This window comes from Ixodes scapularis, unplaced genomic scaffold, assembly GCF_016920785.2.
Source record: "Ixodes scapularis isolate PalLabHiFi unplaced genomic scaffold, ASM1692078v2 PGA_scaffold6__148_contigs__length_123643588, whole genome shotgun sequence".
Lineage (NCBI taxonomy): Eukaryota > Metazoa > Arthropoda > Arachnida > Ixodida > Ixodidae > Ixodes > Ixodes scapularis.
The window spans coordinates 110,890,046-110,908,660 of record NW_024609881.1 but is presented as its reverse complement, the minus strand read 5'-3'; the positions used below and the strand labels follow the sequence as shown (position 1 = coordinate 110,908,660).

Sequence of the window (18,615 nt, the reverse complement as noted above, 5' to 3'; positions counted from 1 at the left end):
GTTCATCTACTGCTTCTGGTCACCGCAGGCGTGCTGCCTCCTCATGTGGCTTCCGAGTTCACCTGGGGACAGAAACCCTTTGCCACAGTCCCCGCACTTGTGGGGATACTCTTTTGAGTGTGCCCCGATCAGGTGCCTCGTCACGCTGCTTAAATCAGAGGCCCTGTAGCAGCACAGGTGACAGGCATAGGGCTTCTCGCCGGAATGGGTTTGCCTGTGCCTTGAGAGGTGACTTGTCTGAGCGAATCCTCTACCACACTCTGGGCAGACGTGGAGCCGCACTCCGGTGTGCGTGCTTTCGTGCCGCCTCAAGTCTGCCGGCTGGGCGAACTTCTGCCCGCACTCGGCGCACTCGTGAGGACGCTCGCCCGTGTGCACATTCTGGTGCCTGGTCAAGTTGCCCTGCTGCGTGAAAGCCTTGCCGCAGGTGCCGCACACGAAAGGCCTCTGTCCCGTGTGGGTGCGCTCGTGCATGACTAGGTTTTGTTTAATATCGCTGGAGTAGGGACAGTAATTGCATTGGTGCCCACCTCCTCTCCTCTCGTGCATCTTCTTCCATTGTCCCTGGAAGTGTTCGAGGGAAGCGAAGACGCTGTCGCAGTCCCCGCACGCGAAGGTCTGCACTGACCCCTCGAGGGACGGTGCCTCTTCTTGGTCTGCACATGGACGAGCAAGACAAGGGGGGCAGAAAGTTAAGGGGGGACACTGCCGTAAAATTCCGAGATGCCCCTTCCCCGAACGGTAACCCACCCCCCATTTTGGGCTCGATTTGTTATTTTCTTTGAAAACACAGAAAGATAGCCCACTTTTAGTAAACCTAGTGTTCGGATGAATGATGATCTTGGCGTAAATGTGTCCGGTTAAGTAGGGCGGGACATATAAGCGAACATTGCTGTCTCAGAAGTACAGCCATATTTCCTTCATTGCCCCCTCGCTGTGATAACCCTTACAGAAGAAACACATATAATTTTCATACAGATTGACCCGTTTGGGTCACACAATGTTATGGACATACGGGGCCCGTATGCAAACAGGTCGTCCTATATGTGAACAGGTAACAAACAAGAGCACCCGACCAGATACGGATCGACCTGTTACGCGGATTGACCCGTTATGCAGGTCCACCCATACGATTCCTGTTCAGAAAAAGGTAAGCTGGCAACCCCCGGTCTGCCTTTCGTATTCCGAGGCTCTCCACTGAAATGACATCCTGACACACTTCCTGAAAAGAGCATGCAAGAAACTAAAACAAGGTCTCGAAAGCAGGTACAGTTGACGAAACAGATATGTTACAGGCATGACAAAAGCAAATAGCCACGCACTGTCATCATATCAACAGGAAAACTAAATTCCCAAAAGTAGCTTAAAACTGCAGCTTCCTGTCGATATCTTGAAGTTGCTCCGCGATATACTTGTTCATGAAACCCTTTTGTTTCCTAGGCGACACATCCGAGGGTGCTTGTCCGATGTACATGTCGAAGAAATCTGAAAATGAAAAGAACATGGAAATTATCCATATGCACTGCTGTTAAGTCAAACCCGTTTATGTCGAACTCGGAAAAACCCGTCCACCAGTTCGATCTAGCGAGTAATTCTATATAAAAGTTTTAATGAATTTGACAACGAACAAGCACGCCACATCTAGAAACGTTTACACTCAAAGGAGCGTCTGTAGGTCATGAGGGACGCTCCATGCGGCCATTCAGAGGCCGCTTTTTGTCTTTCAAGGTCTCACCGGCTCACCCTCTCCCCATTCCCTACAGAAAAGATAATTTTTTTTCTCCTTTTGGCCGATTAAAGCAGTTGCCCCAAAAGAAAAAAAGCCAGCTTTCTCTGCAAGCTGGTTTTTCCCCAACGAGTTGCTCGCAACGGGGCGAAAGCCAGCTTGCAGAGCAGTTCGATCTATCAAGAGACGCTGCAATTCCCGTTCAATGTAACCACATTTTTCGCTATGCATTATTATTGCAGCTTCCAGTCTGTTCACAAATAGTTTGATACAAGGGATGGTTCGATATAATCGGGTCTACTTGTAGCGCTAGAAAAAAAAACATCACAATCGCCTGTTAATTTGTTGTAATATTGTACTTTTTAAAGAAACACTGAAACCAGAAAAAAAAAATTTTTTATACCCAATTAGGACAGCCATGTCTCAAAACTAATGTTCGTCCAAAAAAAAAGAAGTTTGCCCAATATTTATGTAAAAAAGCGCGAAACACATGTACGACAAAACCGTCCGATCCGACGTGCGAACTGCCGGAATGGCCTTCGAGGCCAAGGGTTTTTGTAGCACCGGAGAGCGTTGAAAACCCTTGCCTCCAACTGTCGTATTGCCTGATCGGACGTCGGATTGGACGGTTTCTTTGTACATGTGTTTCGCGCTTAATGCGAATTTTTCGATTTGTGAGCGAGACCGAAATTGTACCCCTATGGGATGATGATGATAGCTTTTGTACCCCTCCAGTGAGCCGCATGACAACGCTCAAGTCCTTTTTCCCTGCAAAATCATGCAAAAAGTTCTGCAGTGGAATTGCCAGGGGCTGCGCAAGAGGGTGGCGGAGCTCAGGGCTCGATGTACCATCGGAACGCCCAGATATCCTACTCCTGCAGGAAACTAACACGACAGAGATTGCATTACCAGGGTTTGAGGCGTATTCGTGCCCATCCATCACTAACAAAAGGTTTGGGGAGGGTCCCACAGGCAGAGCAATGATCGATGTGAGCACAGACTCACCACGCTGCCAAATCGACGCCACGCAGTTTTGCACCGACGACCAAGAAGTTGTTGCCATTAAGATTTCCTGGCAACAGAAGTATATAACGATGGCTTCTATCGGCTTCTTCATTGCCTTGTATGCCAATGTGACTGGGTACCCAACAAAATTTTATATTTTGACCTCCATGCAAAGCAGAGTTAATTTTATATTGAATCTGTTGTACAAGCATATTTTTAGTGTCTTTAAGAGAGCAAACTGCAAGAATCACACTTTGAGAGTCAACAGGACCGCCCTCAGTATTTTCCTATTGATAATGCATTCGATCGCCATTGATACCGCATAGAGCTCCGCAGTAAAAATGCTGGCAATACAATCAAGTCGTTGAACCTTGGAGAAGCTTTCAGAATACACAGCACAACCGACAAAAGAGGAGGTCTTGGCACCATCTGCATAAACATGAAGATAACCATCATACTTAGTCTGCAGTTCACCAAACTCTTGCTTAATTACAGCATGGGAAATGCCGTGCTTGTTGAACTTCGCGAGAGACCAGTCGGATTCAACTCACTGTGCTTTCCAAGGTGGAATACCGTTGACTTTCCTAACAAGGCCAACCTGGTCTTGAGGAAGGTGCAGAGAAGTGCGAAGATGTTCAATACGGAAGCTCAACAATGTCACAATGCTTGGTTTATTTTCAAAAAGGCGAAAGAACCTCGACCTTGTAAGTGAAGAGTACGTCGGATGCTGGGGGTCGGCCACAATCTTGTAAGCATATGTTAGACTAAGATATGTACGTCGTTTGTTCAGGGACAGCTCTTTGGATTCTGCATGCAAACTGAGGACGGGCGACGTCCGGAAGGCTCCTGTTGCCAGTCGCAAGCCGAGATGATGAACCGAGTCCAACATCTAAAGGGCAGAGGGCCGAGCCGATCCATACACTACTGCACCATAGTCAAGACGGGATCATACAAGGACATTGTATAACTGCAGGATACATTTTCTATCAAACCCCCAAGACTCGTGAGATAAAACTTTCAAAAGGTTTGAGGACTGAAGGCATTTTTGCTTCAGCGCTTTAAGGTGGGAAATAAAGTTAAGCTTTTTATCAAATATTACACCAAGAAATCGGTGCTCCCTTCTAACTGGGATAGGGGTTCCATTCAATTCCAGGGATGGATCCAAAGACAACCCGCGTCGCAAAGAAAAAGGCACACAGACCGTTTTCGAAGCAGAAAACTTGAACCCATTTTCGTCGGCTTACTTGGACAGTTTGTTTACAGCTAACTGGAACTGGTGCTCACGACTAGAAAGGTTACAAGACGATAATGAAATCTGTATATTATCAGAATAAAGAGACTATGAAATAGAAGGTGGCAGAAGTTGTACGAGTGAATTCATTGTTAGCAAAAACAAAGTCACAGTTAAAGCACCCCTTGAGGGACTGCATTTTCTTGAACAAAGGAATCTGATAGGGCTGAGCCGAGACAAACTTGGAAAGTCCCGTCTGTCAGATATTCCTTTATGCTTCGCAGCATACGGCCCCGGATGTTACAGGCATACAGGTTTCGGAGAATCCCATACCTCCACGCTGTATCATATGCTTCTCCAAATGCTGCCGGTTTACAAATGCCTCACGTATCACAGCTTTCAAGCGTACCAGGTGGTCAAGGGTAGATTGACTTTGGCGGAATCCACATTGACTGTTATCAAAGACCCTCTGGCTTTCTAACATGTAGACCAGTCGCCTGTTTATAAGCCTTTCATATGTCTTCCCAAGGCAGCTTGTCAGTGTAATTGGGCGGTAGCATAAGGCTTTAGGAGGGGGATGATATGTGAGTGTTTCCAAGCCTGAGGGAAACATGCCTTTTCCCACAAAATATTAAAAAACAGGAGACGGTTTTCAAGGGATTCTGGAGAAAAGCGGCGCAGCATTTCATAATGAATTCCATCGGGACCAGGGGCAGAGAGCTTTGTCACATTACGAGCCATCTCAAGCTCGCACTGTGTAAATGGTTGGTTATAAGATGCTGAATTTCCTCTTGACATGACAAGCTTTTTTGTTCCACACAAGCTTTTAACTTTTCAAAGGTGACACTGTAGTTGGCCAAACTAGATGAATTATAAAAATGTTCACTGAGTATGTTACCAATATCTTTTAGTGACGAAGAAGGAGCATTAAACGTTGAAATGGCAAAGCACCTATAATCCCCATTTACTTTCCTGTATCTGTCACAGGCCTCTTTGGCCGGGACGAAGCTGGTTAAGGAAGAGGGATACTTCATCCACGACTTCCGCTTTGCCTGTTTCCTAGTCCAACGAGCCTTGGCTTTTCGTCGCTTAAACTCTACAAGGTTGCTTGAAGTGGGGTATCTGCGAAATCTGCCCCATGGCCTATTTTGGTCCGCCCGGGTTGTGGCACACTCCTTATCCCACCAAGGTTTACATTTTTTGGGTATATCACCAGATGTTTCTGGAATGGACTGCTGAGCAGCCTTGAGTATCTGCTCAGTAACATAAAGAGTAGCGTTCTCAGGGGACATAGAAGAAATAAGGATCTAAAGTGGAGTGAAGATTAAAAAGTGCCCAGTCTGCCTTGTCTAACTTCCACCTAGGGACCCGCTTTAAAAGATTAGGCAATGGAACGGTACTCTCTAAAACAACTGGATAATGATCACTTCCGAAAAGGTTTTGAAGAACCTTTCAGGGGGAGCAAGGAAGTAATGAAGGTGAAGCAATAGGAACATGAATGGATGTGAATGAGTTGTGTGCCGCACTAGAAAAGGTTGGTTCTCTCCCGTTAAGAAGGCACAGCCCCGAAGACAATAAAAGACGTTCAATCATACCACCACAAGAGTCTTGACGGGTACTACCCCACATAGGATGATGAGCGTTAAAATCGCCCAAAATTAAAAAAGGTTGCGGGAGCTGTCCTATAAGTTCCTGCAGCTTAGGTGGTAAGTATAAAGAAACAATTGTTACAAGGCGGTCCAGAAAGAGACGTACTGCAACAGCTTCCAGTGGCGTGCAGAGGGGAACTTGAGAGCAAGCAACTCCACTCTGCACGACCACTGCAATACCGCCAGAAGGGGAGGAAAAGGGGCGATCTTTCCTAAAAACCTGATGACGTCTTAAAATGTTAAATGAATGAGAGTGAAGATGGGTTTCTTGCAAGGCGAGAGCAATGGGCTGAAGCTGATCCACGAAATAATTGACATCATCATTTCTTAAATTACCGCGACAGTTCCATTGCATAAAATGTAACTTAGTCATCTATAAAAGGTATGTAAATATGCAACTGAAAAATAAACCTAGTAAAATAAGTAAGACTGTAGAGTCAATACAAACTAGGTGAAAGGCATTGGGATCATCATTTGGGTGGGACTACAGGCTTCTTATTCATTTTATGTTTACTGGAGGGCGTTTCTCACTTTATATTGCCCTGGTCAGACTCAGGAGTGGACAGATTGTCAGCATCTGTCGACATCTCCACCTCCTGAGAGGTATCCAATGTTTTTAGAACAGCACTTGTTCGGCCAGGTGTGCGGGGGGGGGGGGGGGGGGGGGGGCAAACTCTGACCACGATCGGCTGGGGGGGTTGCAGACGAACTGGGCGTCGGGTCGTGTGAGCTCGTCTGGTTCCCTCCTTTCCCAGGAGCTGCATGGACAACATGCTTCTCCTTCGGTAGGGGGGCCCTCTCTAGCGAGCAAGAGCAAGAGGCTCGCTCCGTCTCCCCAGGGGGTGACCTAGGAGAGGGGGCAGGCGCGGCTGCTGCCGGCCTGTCCCTGGAAGGAAAGCAGCACGCGTTCTACCACCAGGGACCGGAGGAGGCAGCCGCTGCTCCTGTCGGGGAGCTGGGGCCCTGCAGTCGGCCGCCAAGATCTCGGGAGAGACCTGGGTGGCCCTTGACTCCGAGCGCGGTGCAGGGCCCCTGCGCACCACCTCGACCAAACTCCCCTTTGACAAAAAGGAGAACCGCTTCTTGGCTTCTGGGTATGGTATGTTTTCCTTTACTTTGATGGTAAGAATGTCCTTTTCTAGCTTCCAAGGGGGACATGCACGATAATAAGCAGGATGTGGTCCACCGCAATTAGCGCAGTGGGCCACAGCCGCCTCGCAAGTATTGGAAACGTGACCCTGACTACCGCACTTCGCACACGTCTCCTTCCCTCGACAGCTGCGTGTTCCATGACCGAAATGCTGGCAACGGAAGCACCGCTGGGAGTTGGGGACGTAAGGGCGGATGCGGCAGTTCAAGTAAGGCACACTCTCGGGGAGAGTGTGCCTTTCAAAAGTCAGGATAACGTGTCTCGAAGGGATTTGTTTGCCATCTTTCGTAAACATAATGTGTTTTACGGCGACGACACCGGCACCTTGGAGTCTTTCGAGGAGTTCTTCCTCACTAGTGTGCAAGAAGTCATCCTCAGAGAGGACTCCACGGATAGTATTTAGTGAGCGATGAGGGCTCACCGACACTTTCACGTCAACGATGGTAGTCAGTTTAAGGAGTGTGTCACTTTGTTTTTTTTTGTATTCACTTCCTCGGAGAAGGTCTCCAGTGTGCTGCTTTTTTGCCTTGTAGGAAAGCCTTACAAGGTTTTCTAGCACCTTTGCTACAATAAAAGGCGACAGCTTCGAAACAGGTTTTTGTTCATCCAGCGAATGAACGATGAAAAACTTTGTAAATGTTTGTGCTTCACATTCTTTGTCGATGTTTTTTTTGTTCGGGGCAGCGCCTTTTAAGGGCATGACCGGAACGGAGTTTAGAGGGGTAAGGTGCCATAAGAGGGCGAAGAGTGTACAGAATCCGTGGTTCACCACCTACCATCGAGCCCAACAAGGGGTTAGGTAACGCACCATAACAAGGAGGGCTTGGCTGGAGACGTTACGCTAACAATGCTGCCGGGAAACTATACCCAAGTGTGAGTCAAGACAGAGGTCCATTGCCACCCAAGGTTAGCCCTTGCCGCCAAAGAGGGGTGAAAAAGGAGTAAGAGAAATGAGATAGAAGTAAAAGAAACAGGAAAGGTAAAAGTGAAAAATCGGAGGGGATAGGAGAAGAAAAGGCGACTAGACTGAATCATCCTGGCCGGGCCTTACCAGGACTACCGTCTACAAGAAGCCGGGGCCGAAGTGGTGTATTGCCCCCCCGGGGGGCCCCGAAGGGTTTAAACCTACCCCGGGCTCGGTTCAACCACCAGGGTGCCCTTTTCACCGGACACGGGAAAGCCACGCACAGCCAGACGTGGGCAGGCGAACCTGCATGGCTCGGGGTCCGTGGAGACGCCACTCTCCAAACACCTGCTTTCACAGGTGCTCCCTGCGGGGGTCGGGAACAGGGAAACCCACAGGTAAGGCCTTCAAACACAGGGTGGTGTCGGGTATTTGAAACACTAACACATGGGTCGGTTTCCATCTAAATCATTTTGCATAACCGAACACTTACATACAGAGCTCCGTTTAAGTTTGGAATGAGGCAAGCAGGCATCAGATTTTGGTGCAGGAACTGGCCTCTAATTCTAAGGAGGTCATCCGAGGTTGGAATTGGTAAGTGCAGCGAGGAGTCTACATTGTGTGCAATTCATTATTGTAAGAGATGGTACAGTTTATTCTACCATGGGCAGATATGATCTGCATGCAGAACATTGTAGGCCAAGCTCATGTAATTTATTGTGGGCAACTCCAAATGAATAATCATTACACTGTACTTCGGTGGAAACAGCAATAAAAGGCAGGTTGTGGCCTTTTCATCCTCCCAGTGCCCACACAGCAGGTGCACCTGCAGACAGTGCATGCGTGGGGGCAGCCGACATGTTCTTCCACATTACATGGTGCGTGCTAGTGCACCTGCTATGTGGGTGTTGGGGGGGGAGGGGGGGGCGTCAATATCACGGCCCACCTGCTGCTGTAATAGTACTTCATAAACCCGAGTTCAATCTGGATTCTCTATTCCTGGTACAGGTATGTTGCATACCACCAGTTTGCAAGGTGGATTTGGCGCCGCCTTGGGAGGCACAACAGGAAGATCCTGCCTGCCTGTGTAGTAAAGGCCATTAGGAATGCCTATCCATCAGAAGAATACTGTGGCTTTAGATATCCTGCCCTGTAGGCCTTACATGTTCTCAGTCACCCCAATGCAATATTGCTGTGCGCAGGGCCGAACAAGCAGCGCTTGGTCACGGAACTCCAGAAGATTTGCGTTTATTCTTACTAACTTTTATCATTTCGTCCTGTTCTCCAAAGTGCCTGTTCATTCTCACCCTGAACACAAGGTGCTCGAACCTTCTGGACTGAATTTTCGCGATGCCGACGAACATTAAAAAAGGAGCTGCCCGTGACCTTGTCGAGTCGGTCTCGCTCTCGCTTCCTGTTACGCCGCCAAATTGCCGCCTGCTTTTCTGCTGTCTCGACGCTCATTCTTTATTTTGTTTGACACAAGTTCGCTGATTAAACCCTTCTTTTCAGTTCATAATTTACCGTCTCTTGGCCTTACTCCGTGACAATACGCGCTTTGGAAGACGACGGGGTTTAGGGTTCCCCAGAGATTTCGCTGTGTTGAGTGGTGCAGCAGCTTCCCAGATTTCGGCTGACCTCATCCACCTCCACCAACCCGGGCAAGAAGTACTAGTTTATGGAACTATTCTGAGCTGGATCCAACATGTCCCAGCGTGGAGTAGTTCTCTAAACCAGTGCATTGATTTTTGCGTGGGACTGACTGCAATATCAGATAGTGAGGCACACCTTACGCCAATATGTGCTATTCTTTTAAAGCATTGTGTGTTCTAACATGCTGAATAAAAAAAATTGCAAGTTGACGTGTCAAGTAATTTTTATTCTCCAAGTAAACATATTTTGTATGAAATCAAATGGCTTCAGGAAAGCCTCAGAATGGTAGCCTGTATGCCCTTCTGCTTCAGCTTGGTGAAGCCACAAACAAATGCCACCTTCTCCATGGCGTTGCCTTCCGTCACCTCATCCGACTGGTCACAACGTGTATGCATTAATTTCTTCCAACAGACAATGTACTGCAGCATCAATGCAAGGCCTCCATAAATGCAATCAGATTTAAAGCAGATAGGAACAGTGGTTGTAAACAAGAGGCAAATCAGTTTTACAATAATTTAGTTTGCCTCAGTTAATAAATGTTACCTCGCCAACTTGCACTTGCTCAACATGGATGACCTTCCTGGTGACTGCCTCGTGGAAGCTGTAGGTGCAGTACTTTGCGCTGAATCCTGGCGAATCGCAGCGTCCATCCCAGCAAGGGCAATGCTCTTGCCTCGGAGACCTTGCAGAAGCTCAGTGTTCTGCTGCGTCCCGCACCTCACTCGATGACCTGACAAAGCCAACTGAAGCCTAGCGCACCCATGGTCATATAAGCCGTGTTCCAAAATGCGCTCCAACTTCAGGAGTAGAGGTTTCGTACCTTGGCTTTTGAAAATCTACCCTCGTTTTACGCTACCGCTCTAAGTTGTCACGTGGTAACCCGCCGGAGTAACCTAAACCTACTCTTGAGTAACTCGCAATGACACACGCGTGATGATTATAGCAATAAGGCGGCATTAAAAAAAAACAAATAAAATTACGGTGGACATTTTTTGGGAGATCCGAGATCGCGTCCATACAATCGGGAGATGTGATCAAAATTCGGGAGGCTCCCGGAAAATTCGGGAGAGTTGGCAGGTATGCAATTCACAGCAGGCATCGGATTACCAGTCTGACACTTGTTGTAGGTGCGCTCCGAGATGACTTGAATGCTGACGGACTTGTTGCTCCTCAAGATGGTCGCAGGAGAAGCAGCTCCAAAGAGAATGGCTGCGCAAATGCAACCATTGCCTGTTGCTTTGCCACTTACCTTTGGCTGGCACCACCATGTCTCCTGTTGACAATCAGTAGTGTGCCGACAACATCTCTGGTGTTGCAGCAAGGGGCATGGCACTTGCGGCACACCATGAAACGCTCCAAGAGGCACCCTTCAAAAACAATGAACTTCCGCTTACGCAGTCACTGTCGTCACTGAAAATATAAATAAAACTGTAACATATACCGGAGTTTATTTGAAAGTACAGTATAGACCACTTACAACGTAACCGCTTATAGTGCAGGACCGGGTATAACGCGGTTTTTTTAAACCACCGGTTCACCTCCCATAGAACTCCATGTAATTACATACCGCTTAAAATGCAGACGCGCGAAGGGAAATACCGGTTATAGTGCAGTTTTTGGCACAGCCCGCCAACCGCGCTGACGACCGGAGCAGCGAGCTCGCTTCCCTGTGCGACACTAAATAACGGCGCTGACGGCGCGAGCCACAAGCTGCACTCGCGGAGCAAGGAGGTTGCTCGAAAACGCGGGGAGAAGCAAAGAGAGAGGCTTCAGTTGCCATATAGCGACGAAGGGACGCACGCACGAGTTGTTCACGTGCGTGCGTCCCTCCGCTGCGTTGGAAACAAAGAAACAAACAACCGCAACGACAGACCAATCGCAAGTCGAGGAGAAGTGTTCGCGCGCGTTGCATGCCGGTCGCGGGCCGGCTGCTTCTATTCCGCAAACATGGCGTCGGTTGTGATCGTCGTCGTAGACGGCGTGCATCTCATCGTTCTGCGTAAAAGCGCTATCCTTGACTGTGATTTTTCATTGTGTGTCGCTATCATAACCCAGCACGTACTAGAAGGGAAGATCCACCTACTCGTGCGGCGATGTCGTGGCGGCACTCTCAAGACGGCAGAAACGCCCGTGTCGTCGTGTTTCTTTACTTCGACTACAGTGGTGATTTCTAAGCATTTGTGTCCTCGAACGTCGCCCGGATTTCTTATTTGGTGCATTTCATGCATGTGCTAAAGTTCAAGGTATTACTGGTGCGTACCGTATGAAGGATGCGAATTTTCACGCGTTTTCATCTCTCGAGAAAAGTGATTAGGGTTAGCAATCCTGAACGCTCGCAACGTCCGTCCGCAACCCGCAACGCTGTTAAAAGGCTGCGCCAGGCAAAACCGCTCATTTCTTTCAAAATGTGTGACACACTTGAGACAGAAGTTTTGGACAAGAGTGTGGCTTCACGGCAGTATACGGCGAGCCGCTTGGTCGGTAGGGACGTAGATTCCCCAGAATCCCTCTTAGCTGTTGCTTCCTAGGTACTTCCTCCCGTCTCCTTGTTTATCTTCTTTTTTGGAGTTGCCATCTTTGCATTATCTACGCCAGAGTTGCCACTCCTACTGATTTATCAGCAGATCTACTGATTTTTTCAAAATTCTGCTGATTCAGTGATAATACCACAAAATCTACTGATTTTTCTCCTTTTTGCCTACACGTGGTCTAAAACTACCACTATTGGCTCCAAGGCGCGCCCTCGAGTAATTTCGGCGCACTTCGGTGGGCCATTTCCATCCTCCCTGGTCATTTCACGTGTGTGCGTGTGTGTCTGGGTAGGCGTTGTAAAAAGGAATGAGGAGGAAAAGCAGAATTTATTGCCTATTTTTTTGCCTTCAAGTACACAATTCTTTGCTCAAAGAACTTGACGGCCTCTCCGGCATATTTTCTCTGACTGGGCTCGCTTTTTAACAATATTCCTGACAATTCCCCGATTTTTCCCGGTAATTAAAATTTCCCAGACAATTCCCGGTTTTCCCGGGAATTGCATCTTTAAGAACTGCTGCTGCTTGATATCAGGTACTATCGCGGCCAGTATGAGCTGAAACGACACGTGTGGCGCTATCAGCGCCACCTGGCACATTGCTTCGTAAACACTGGCATCAACTGACGCAGAGACACATCTCCTCGTGTGCTCGTGCCACAGCACGCTTCCGGCCTTCTGGTAGCCAGACGGCTGGTGCGGTATTGAGTGCGAAGGTGACAAGGTCACACAATTGTCATTCTCCATAAATATGAAGCAAGATCTGAGCGTGAGCCACTCGTCATCGCAAATTGATGGTTGCACAAATCGAGGCTCTGCACAGAAGTACCGCAGAGATTGGTTTGATTAAGTTTTGCAAACGGTTTCATGTATAACTCTCGCCATTCAAGAGAACCAAGGATTGCGCTGTAAAACCCAGGGCTGCGGGTTTCTTTCGATCCCCACACCTGCCTGTTGTCATATGGGATGAGCACTATCCAACAGGCCGTGCGTCACTGCTGTGTAATGCCTGTTAAAGCATTCCCCAGCTAAACCTCTCATTTCCAATGCAGCGGCAGAAATGCCGGTTCTGAGGGCGTGTTAATGAATGCTCCAGAAAGGCCTAATCTGTTTGCAGAAGAAAGTTAAATTCACTCAAGTAAAAAGCGCGCAAGTTGGTAAATAACAATTTAATTTGTCCCTTCCCTGGCAAAGATGCAGAGGGAAATTATCTAAGAATAAGGCCTTCACAAGTGTCTATAGACAATGGGTTGCATGGTGCACCCATCGTGACGAAGATTGGAACGGCGTAACGAACACAGGAGTAAATGTATCTCGGCCCAGCGTGCGTTTGCCCAGTGATACGACAAACAGCACTAATAGTCCCGAGCGCAAGGTGTCATGGCGTTTCAGCTCACATTCGCTGTAATAGTACACTATATTCCTCTGCAACCACAGCCCATTGTGGCTCGGTGGAGAAAATTGATAAGTGCAGCTGTAAACAAAGCTACGTCTGTGATGACAGTCAAAGCGATCTTCAGTAAACGGAGGTCAAAAAAGACTAACTCAATTTCTGCAACAAGCATGACGATGTTGGAAACAATTGAAAATTATTTAACTGAGTTACTAAAGATTGTTGATTATGTACAAACATCACCTTACCCTTTAATAATTAGAGCGATTCCTTGTAGGTGTTAAGTATTGTAATACTCTGTGCAGATGTCCGTGATTGGAACATTCTTCCGTCAGGTCTGTCATTATCATAAGAAATGGTGCCATTCTTCACATGCAAGCAACCTTTATGCATATACTTCATTTTGTATTTACTGAATAAAGAGCACTCAAAGTGGTCAACATGAAGTCATATTGATGACTGCAAATAAATGGTAGAGTCTAGCATGTTGGGAGCAAAGAGAAACAACTTACTGCCCACGGCTGCCAGCTTGTCAAGAGTCAGTGCCCTCTGCTGAGCTGCTCGCTTCAGCCGCCTGCAGGGCTGCCCCACCACGCTTCGGCGCTCCAGGTTGACAGCACCGAAAACCGCTTCGTCGCCCCATTGCAGAATATTGAATCTTGAGCTACATTAAAATAAAGGAGATGTAATGCTACAAATATCTTTTTGGGGCAGTCGGACCATCATAGATGGGTGAGTAAGAATTTTAATATTGAGTCCCCAGCAAAAAAAAATGTATGAATTTTATCACGGTAACATTCAAACTGGATTATCAAACCAGGAATCTTACTTTAAACTATGCGTACCATGGAGGCTTGCCAAAATTAAAGGTAGTCTCGCTATTAGCCTAGTGATTATTTTCTGGATACAGGATTGTAGATTCTGAGTGACATGAAAAAACTGCACTTTCTTAACCAGTTGCAGTCATGCGGTGGACACTGTTCAAGAATATCAGATGCATTGTGGGCAGGCCTTCATATTCGAACAAGCTCCGATGCTGTCACGAATGACAAATGATGAGGCGGCAAATAACTGAGGAACTAAACGTTTAATCCGGCGAACTTGCGTTCAAAACAATATAGAAGAAGCTTAGCGTCGCAGGCGTCGATGTCAGTAAAACAGCACGGTCAAACGCTGGAGCGAGACTAACATGCTAAGATACTTACGTCTTGCCCTGTTTGCTCTTCCTTCTACGATTCCCGACAACTTCACTAATGTCAGCGCGTAAAACTACACTCGCAATCGAACAGCATATGTCTCACATTTTCAGAGCCCGTCAAAGGTTTTCTTTTTTTCTAGTACAAAGTGAACAAGTAAAAAAAAAATTAATAATAAAAATAATTATAAAATAATAATAATAATAATAAACGTCAAAAGCCATAGAGTTATTATAATGCGCGCTAGAGGTTCAACTGGCGCTAGTGTGCTGTTGCAAATTGAAGCAGACAGCAAGCAGTCCGAAATTGACTTCCGGTAATGCATTTCTACGGAAAAAAGCGAGTGCATTTCCTCTCTGCGCTCGATTATAAGAGCAAATATCAAGAATAATTCGTAAGTACTAGGCACATTAGAACATTTCCCAGACACGCAGATTAAATAATTGGTCAGTTACGGCGTTTTTATTTGATATTCGTCGCATGAAAAACGGTGCTAAAACCGCTTCGTACATGTATTTATGTGCACTGTCGGACACTGTTAGCGCGAACACGGCGCCGGCGCTTTACAGCATGGGGGTATATCGCCCCGAGATCGAACCGTGTCGCCACCGTGCGGCCGAAATTGGAAACGTGCGAAAGCGGGGATCCCGCCGTGCGTCGTCTGCTACGGGCGCACGCTCAGAAACATGGATCTCGACGACACAAGCCCGTTTGAGGCTGAGCTTGACATTCCTTATTAAATGTTTTATGTTTTCGTTGCCGTTTCTTCTTACTAAAGGTTGTGTTGTATCGTTTCCCATGTGTAGAAATTCAGCAAAGCGATTACTATTAAGTCGGAAGCTTCCATAATCTTAGTGTGTTGGTTTGTATACAATCGCCAGTCCCACATGTTTTTTGTATCTCGCACAAACCGTGGCTTTCATAAAGCATCGAATGTTGAGTGGGTCTGCGGTTTGATTAGAAAAGTAACCCGACTGATCACTATCCTTAAATAGACTAATCAATCAATAAATCCGTATGTTGATTAACGTCTTTCACTCATATTGAGTGAAAGACGTTAAAACTACACATTTGTTTGCTGGTTTTACTATATGCCATAAATGACATATTGCATTCCCATTTTAAACTTCACGTTGTGAGTCCTACATAAATATGAACACGGGAAGCCTTTTAAAATGGAGTTTTTTTTTAAAGTTATTATTTAAACCATATAATCACCCTCGGCGAAATGACAAGCACGCTGAAGTGGTTTACCGTGCAAGCCTGTGTCACAAAACAAATAGAGACGTCAAAAATATTAATGCAGGCATTTTTTACTCCTTGTTGACTTTCTCCAGCACAAGACTCCAATTAACTGGCAAAAAAAATGCAATTAAAGCATTACTTGATTAATCTGAAAGTTAATCGATGAACTGTCCAGTCCCGATGTACGTTAGGTGAGGGCGGAGGGTGATCGGAAAGTCTCGTGAAGGTCGCTAGCCCTCATCAATAAAAGAGTATCACTGCGATTGATGCTGTCTGTGTTGTGGTGTGCATTGTGTGTTTGGGTTGCAAAGTCTACCGTGTTTGAATACAAGATTATTTAGCCAGATATTTATAGTATTAGCCTTTTGACATCCGCGGCGCTCACCAAAAAAATTCAAGCGGGTGAACCCACACTACCGAGAAAACCATTTAATAATCGGAACATTGCTGCGTTGCTCGGTTACACTCTTTTATTACAGCCTCGGCAGATATATTAGAAAAGTTTGTTTCAGTTGTCCTGCCAACTGTGCAGCTCGCAGATCTTAACTAGAAGAGACACTGTCCCCTCATTGCAACGCATTCGATTTATCAGACACCAAAGAACCTACCCACACTATGGCACAGTAAAAGGGCAGAGGAACTTAATAGCATGGTAATTTCCATTACAGCGCTAACTTATCTTCATTCTTGATTATTATATTACTGCAAAAGCTAGAAGTTAAAAAAACAAAGCACAGAGGCTGCGATTTCACAGCCCACAACACCAGTATTTTGTTATCTGGGTTGGAATTTATTATTTTTTTTAATTCCCATGTTGATGAACCGATACATCCATTTTAAAATAAACAAATATTTAACATAAATATTCCAGTTCGGCCGGAGACAGGCATCAGTCGTGGTTATCCATGCTTTTTAACGTCTGCCTAGAGCAGACGACGCACACACAGAGGCGATTATAAAAATTTAGGCCGCACGCTGGCAACACGATTTGATCTTCACTGAAGCACCGAACAGTACCGCATCCTTTTCCGCTAGAATTGTTTTGCCACCGATAGTATGCGACAAAATAAACGCAAGAATCTACGCCGTCCGCGTGCGAACGTGGAGAGCCTATGGGGCGGCCGTTCTCCTATCCCCGCTTTGATGATGATGATAGCGCGACCGTAGCGCCACCTCTAGGTCGATCTCGAGGCCAATACGTGCCAAACGAACGAAGGACATGTGGAAAACCAAGAGAGCTACGGCAAGAACTACACAGTAACACTGGATAAGTAACTCTTTGTGCTTGCAGATGATGAAAATAAATTGAAAGTTACGTAATATAGTCCGATTTGCAATAAATAAGTACTGCTTTATCCTTTCTGCTCATGAATACATGCGAAGATGCTTGTTCTGCGTTCAAATCATCACCTGCACGCTCCAAATCTTTGCAAATGGGGGAAGCCAGAGAACAGGTGCCCGATAAAAACTGCCCAACATAGGAAATAATAAGAAAATACACCTTTCGTAGCCCACGTACTTTATTCTTTACGTTTGCAACGTTTTTTTTAACCCCTCTTAAAGGTGCACGCCGGGGTCATTTTTATATAGTGAGAGGACAGGCATATATTAGCAATATATAAGCACCAACGGAATGCTGCCGAACTTTAAACACACTCTACATTCCTTTCGATTGTTATTTTGCTTGGAATCGACGCTCGTTTCTACATACCTGCCATGAAACAGAGGTTTGGGCCTGAAATATAGCGAAGTTTAACATCGTTCAGTGGTAAAGGAAAAATGCTGTAACTAAAGCAATTACACTTTCAAAATATTAATAAAGGTACATACTATCCGGTACAACCGAAATAACAAAAGTTATTAATGTTATTTTCCGGCGACGAGACAAAATTCACGCGCGTTTTCCCATAGGAATACACAGGAAGACAGGAAAAGTAGACTGCATGCTGTCTGCTTCAATTTGCAACCGGAAGTCCCGTAGACACTAGCGCCAGCTGAGCCTCTAGCGTTTATTATAATAGGGAGTTTTCGTAGATCGTTTTCGCCGTCCCGCAAGGCCCTCCGCAACCCGCTACGATAGCGGGAACTCCACAGTCAAGGCTATCGGCGCGCAGGCGCAGTAGCAACTTCTTCGTTGCGGAACGCTTAGCGGAGGGGGCCAGCGCGGTCTACGAAAACTCCCTAATAACTCTATGTCAAAAGCGGGATCCGAAACGTTTCCAGCGGACCTCGAGAGATTAGCGATAATAGAAACACAATTCAAAAGCTATTATACGATGGTTACACTCGGATCTGACTAACCGAGCTGCCTTCCGAATGATGCTCCTTGATCCGGCAAATAATGCAGGAAGGGAGCAGCTGCACGTTGTAAAAGAAATGGGATGGATTTCAGAGCTCACGTTCGAAACGATGAACCAACGGACACAACTTTCTGAGAACGAACAAACATTGCCGCCATTGCCGCCTGGGAGCCTGGGATTTCAAATTGATTTCCGGTACGACTTCCGGTTCTCTTGCCCTGCCATCTGATGAGAGCGAGAAAAGGTTCGAGAAATGTAACCGTAAATGCGTAACCAAAAATTTACATGCAACGAAATGCGAAAACCGTTAATAAAAAGTTATCATTATTACGTTTTCCGATGCGCAGTGTCACGCTCTGTTGGCCGACCAAAAAAAAGTGGCGGCAAGCGCGGGAAGTTTAGCAGACGACAGTTGAGCGTCTCTTGGGAATCCCGCTCTGCGACCGCCACTCGACTGAGTCCCAACGAAAATGTCTTCCGAAGACCTGCCTCGCTTCAGTCTCATCCGAGAATACTTCTCGGATGAAGAATGGAACGCCATGTCATTCTACGTGAAATCAAGGATGACCAATCTCAAGGAAAACTACGATCTTCTCCTAGGAATGGGTGAGCGTTGGCAGCTGAGCCTCTGAAAAA

General features: G+C 46.6%; 1 protein-coding gene across 2 annotated transcripts; it reads right to left on the bottom strand.

Annotated features, from left to right (window-relative positions):
• LOC115330930 lies at window positions 1-18,148 on the bottom strand. 2 transcript variants are annotated; one of them, XM_040212617.3, is made up of 5 exons: window positions 18,079-18,148; window positions 13,751-13,902; window positions 10,426-10,527; window positions 1,323-1,485; window positions 567-656 (listed from the first exon to the last, which is right to left on the bottom strand). In XM_040212617.3, exons 1-4 carry the CDS (start codon window positions 18,135-18,137, stop codon window positions 1,364-1,366), a joined length of 435 nt encoding a protein of 144 aa, XP_040068551.1. In that variant the 5' UTR covers window positions 18,138-18,148; the 3' UTR covers window positions 567-656; window positions 1,323-1,363. The 2 variants fall into 2 exon arrangements, with proteins under 2 accessions (XP_040068552.1, XP_040068551.1); XM_040212618.2 differs by lacking the exon at window positions 10,426-10,527 and adding an exon at window positions 10,568-10,685 and having other exon boundaries at window positions 1-1,485.
• Window positions 18,149-18,615: the final 467 nt, after the last annotated feature.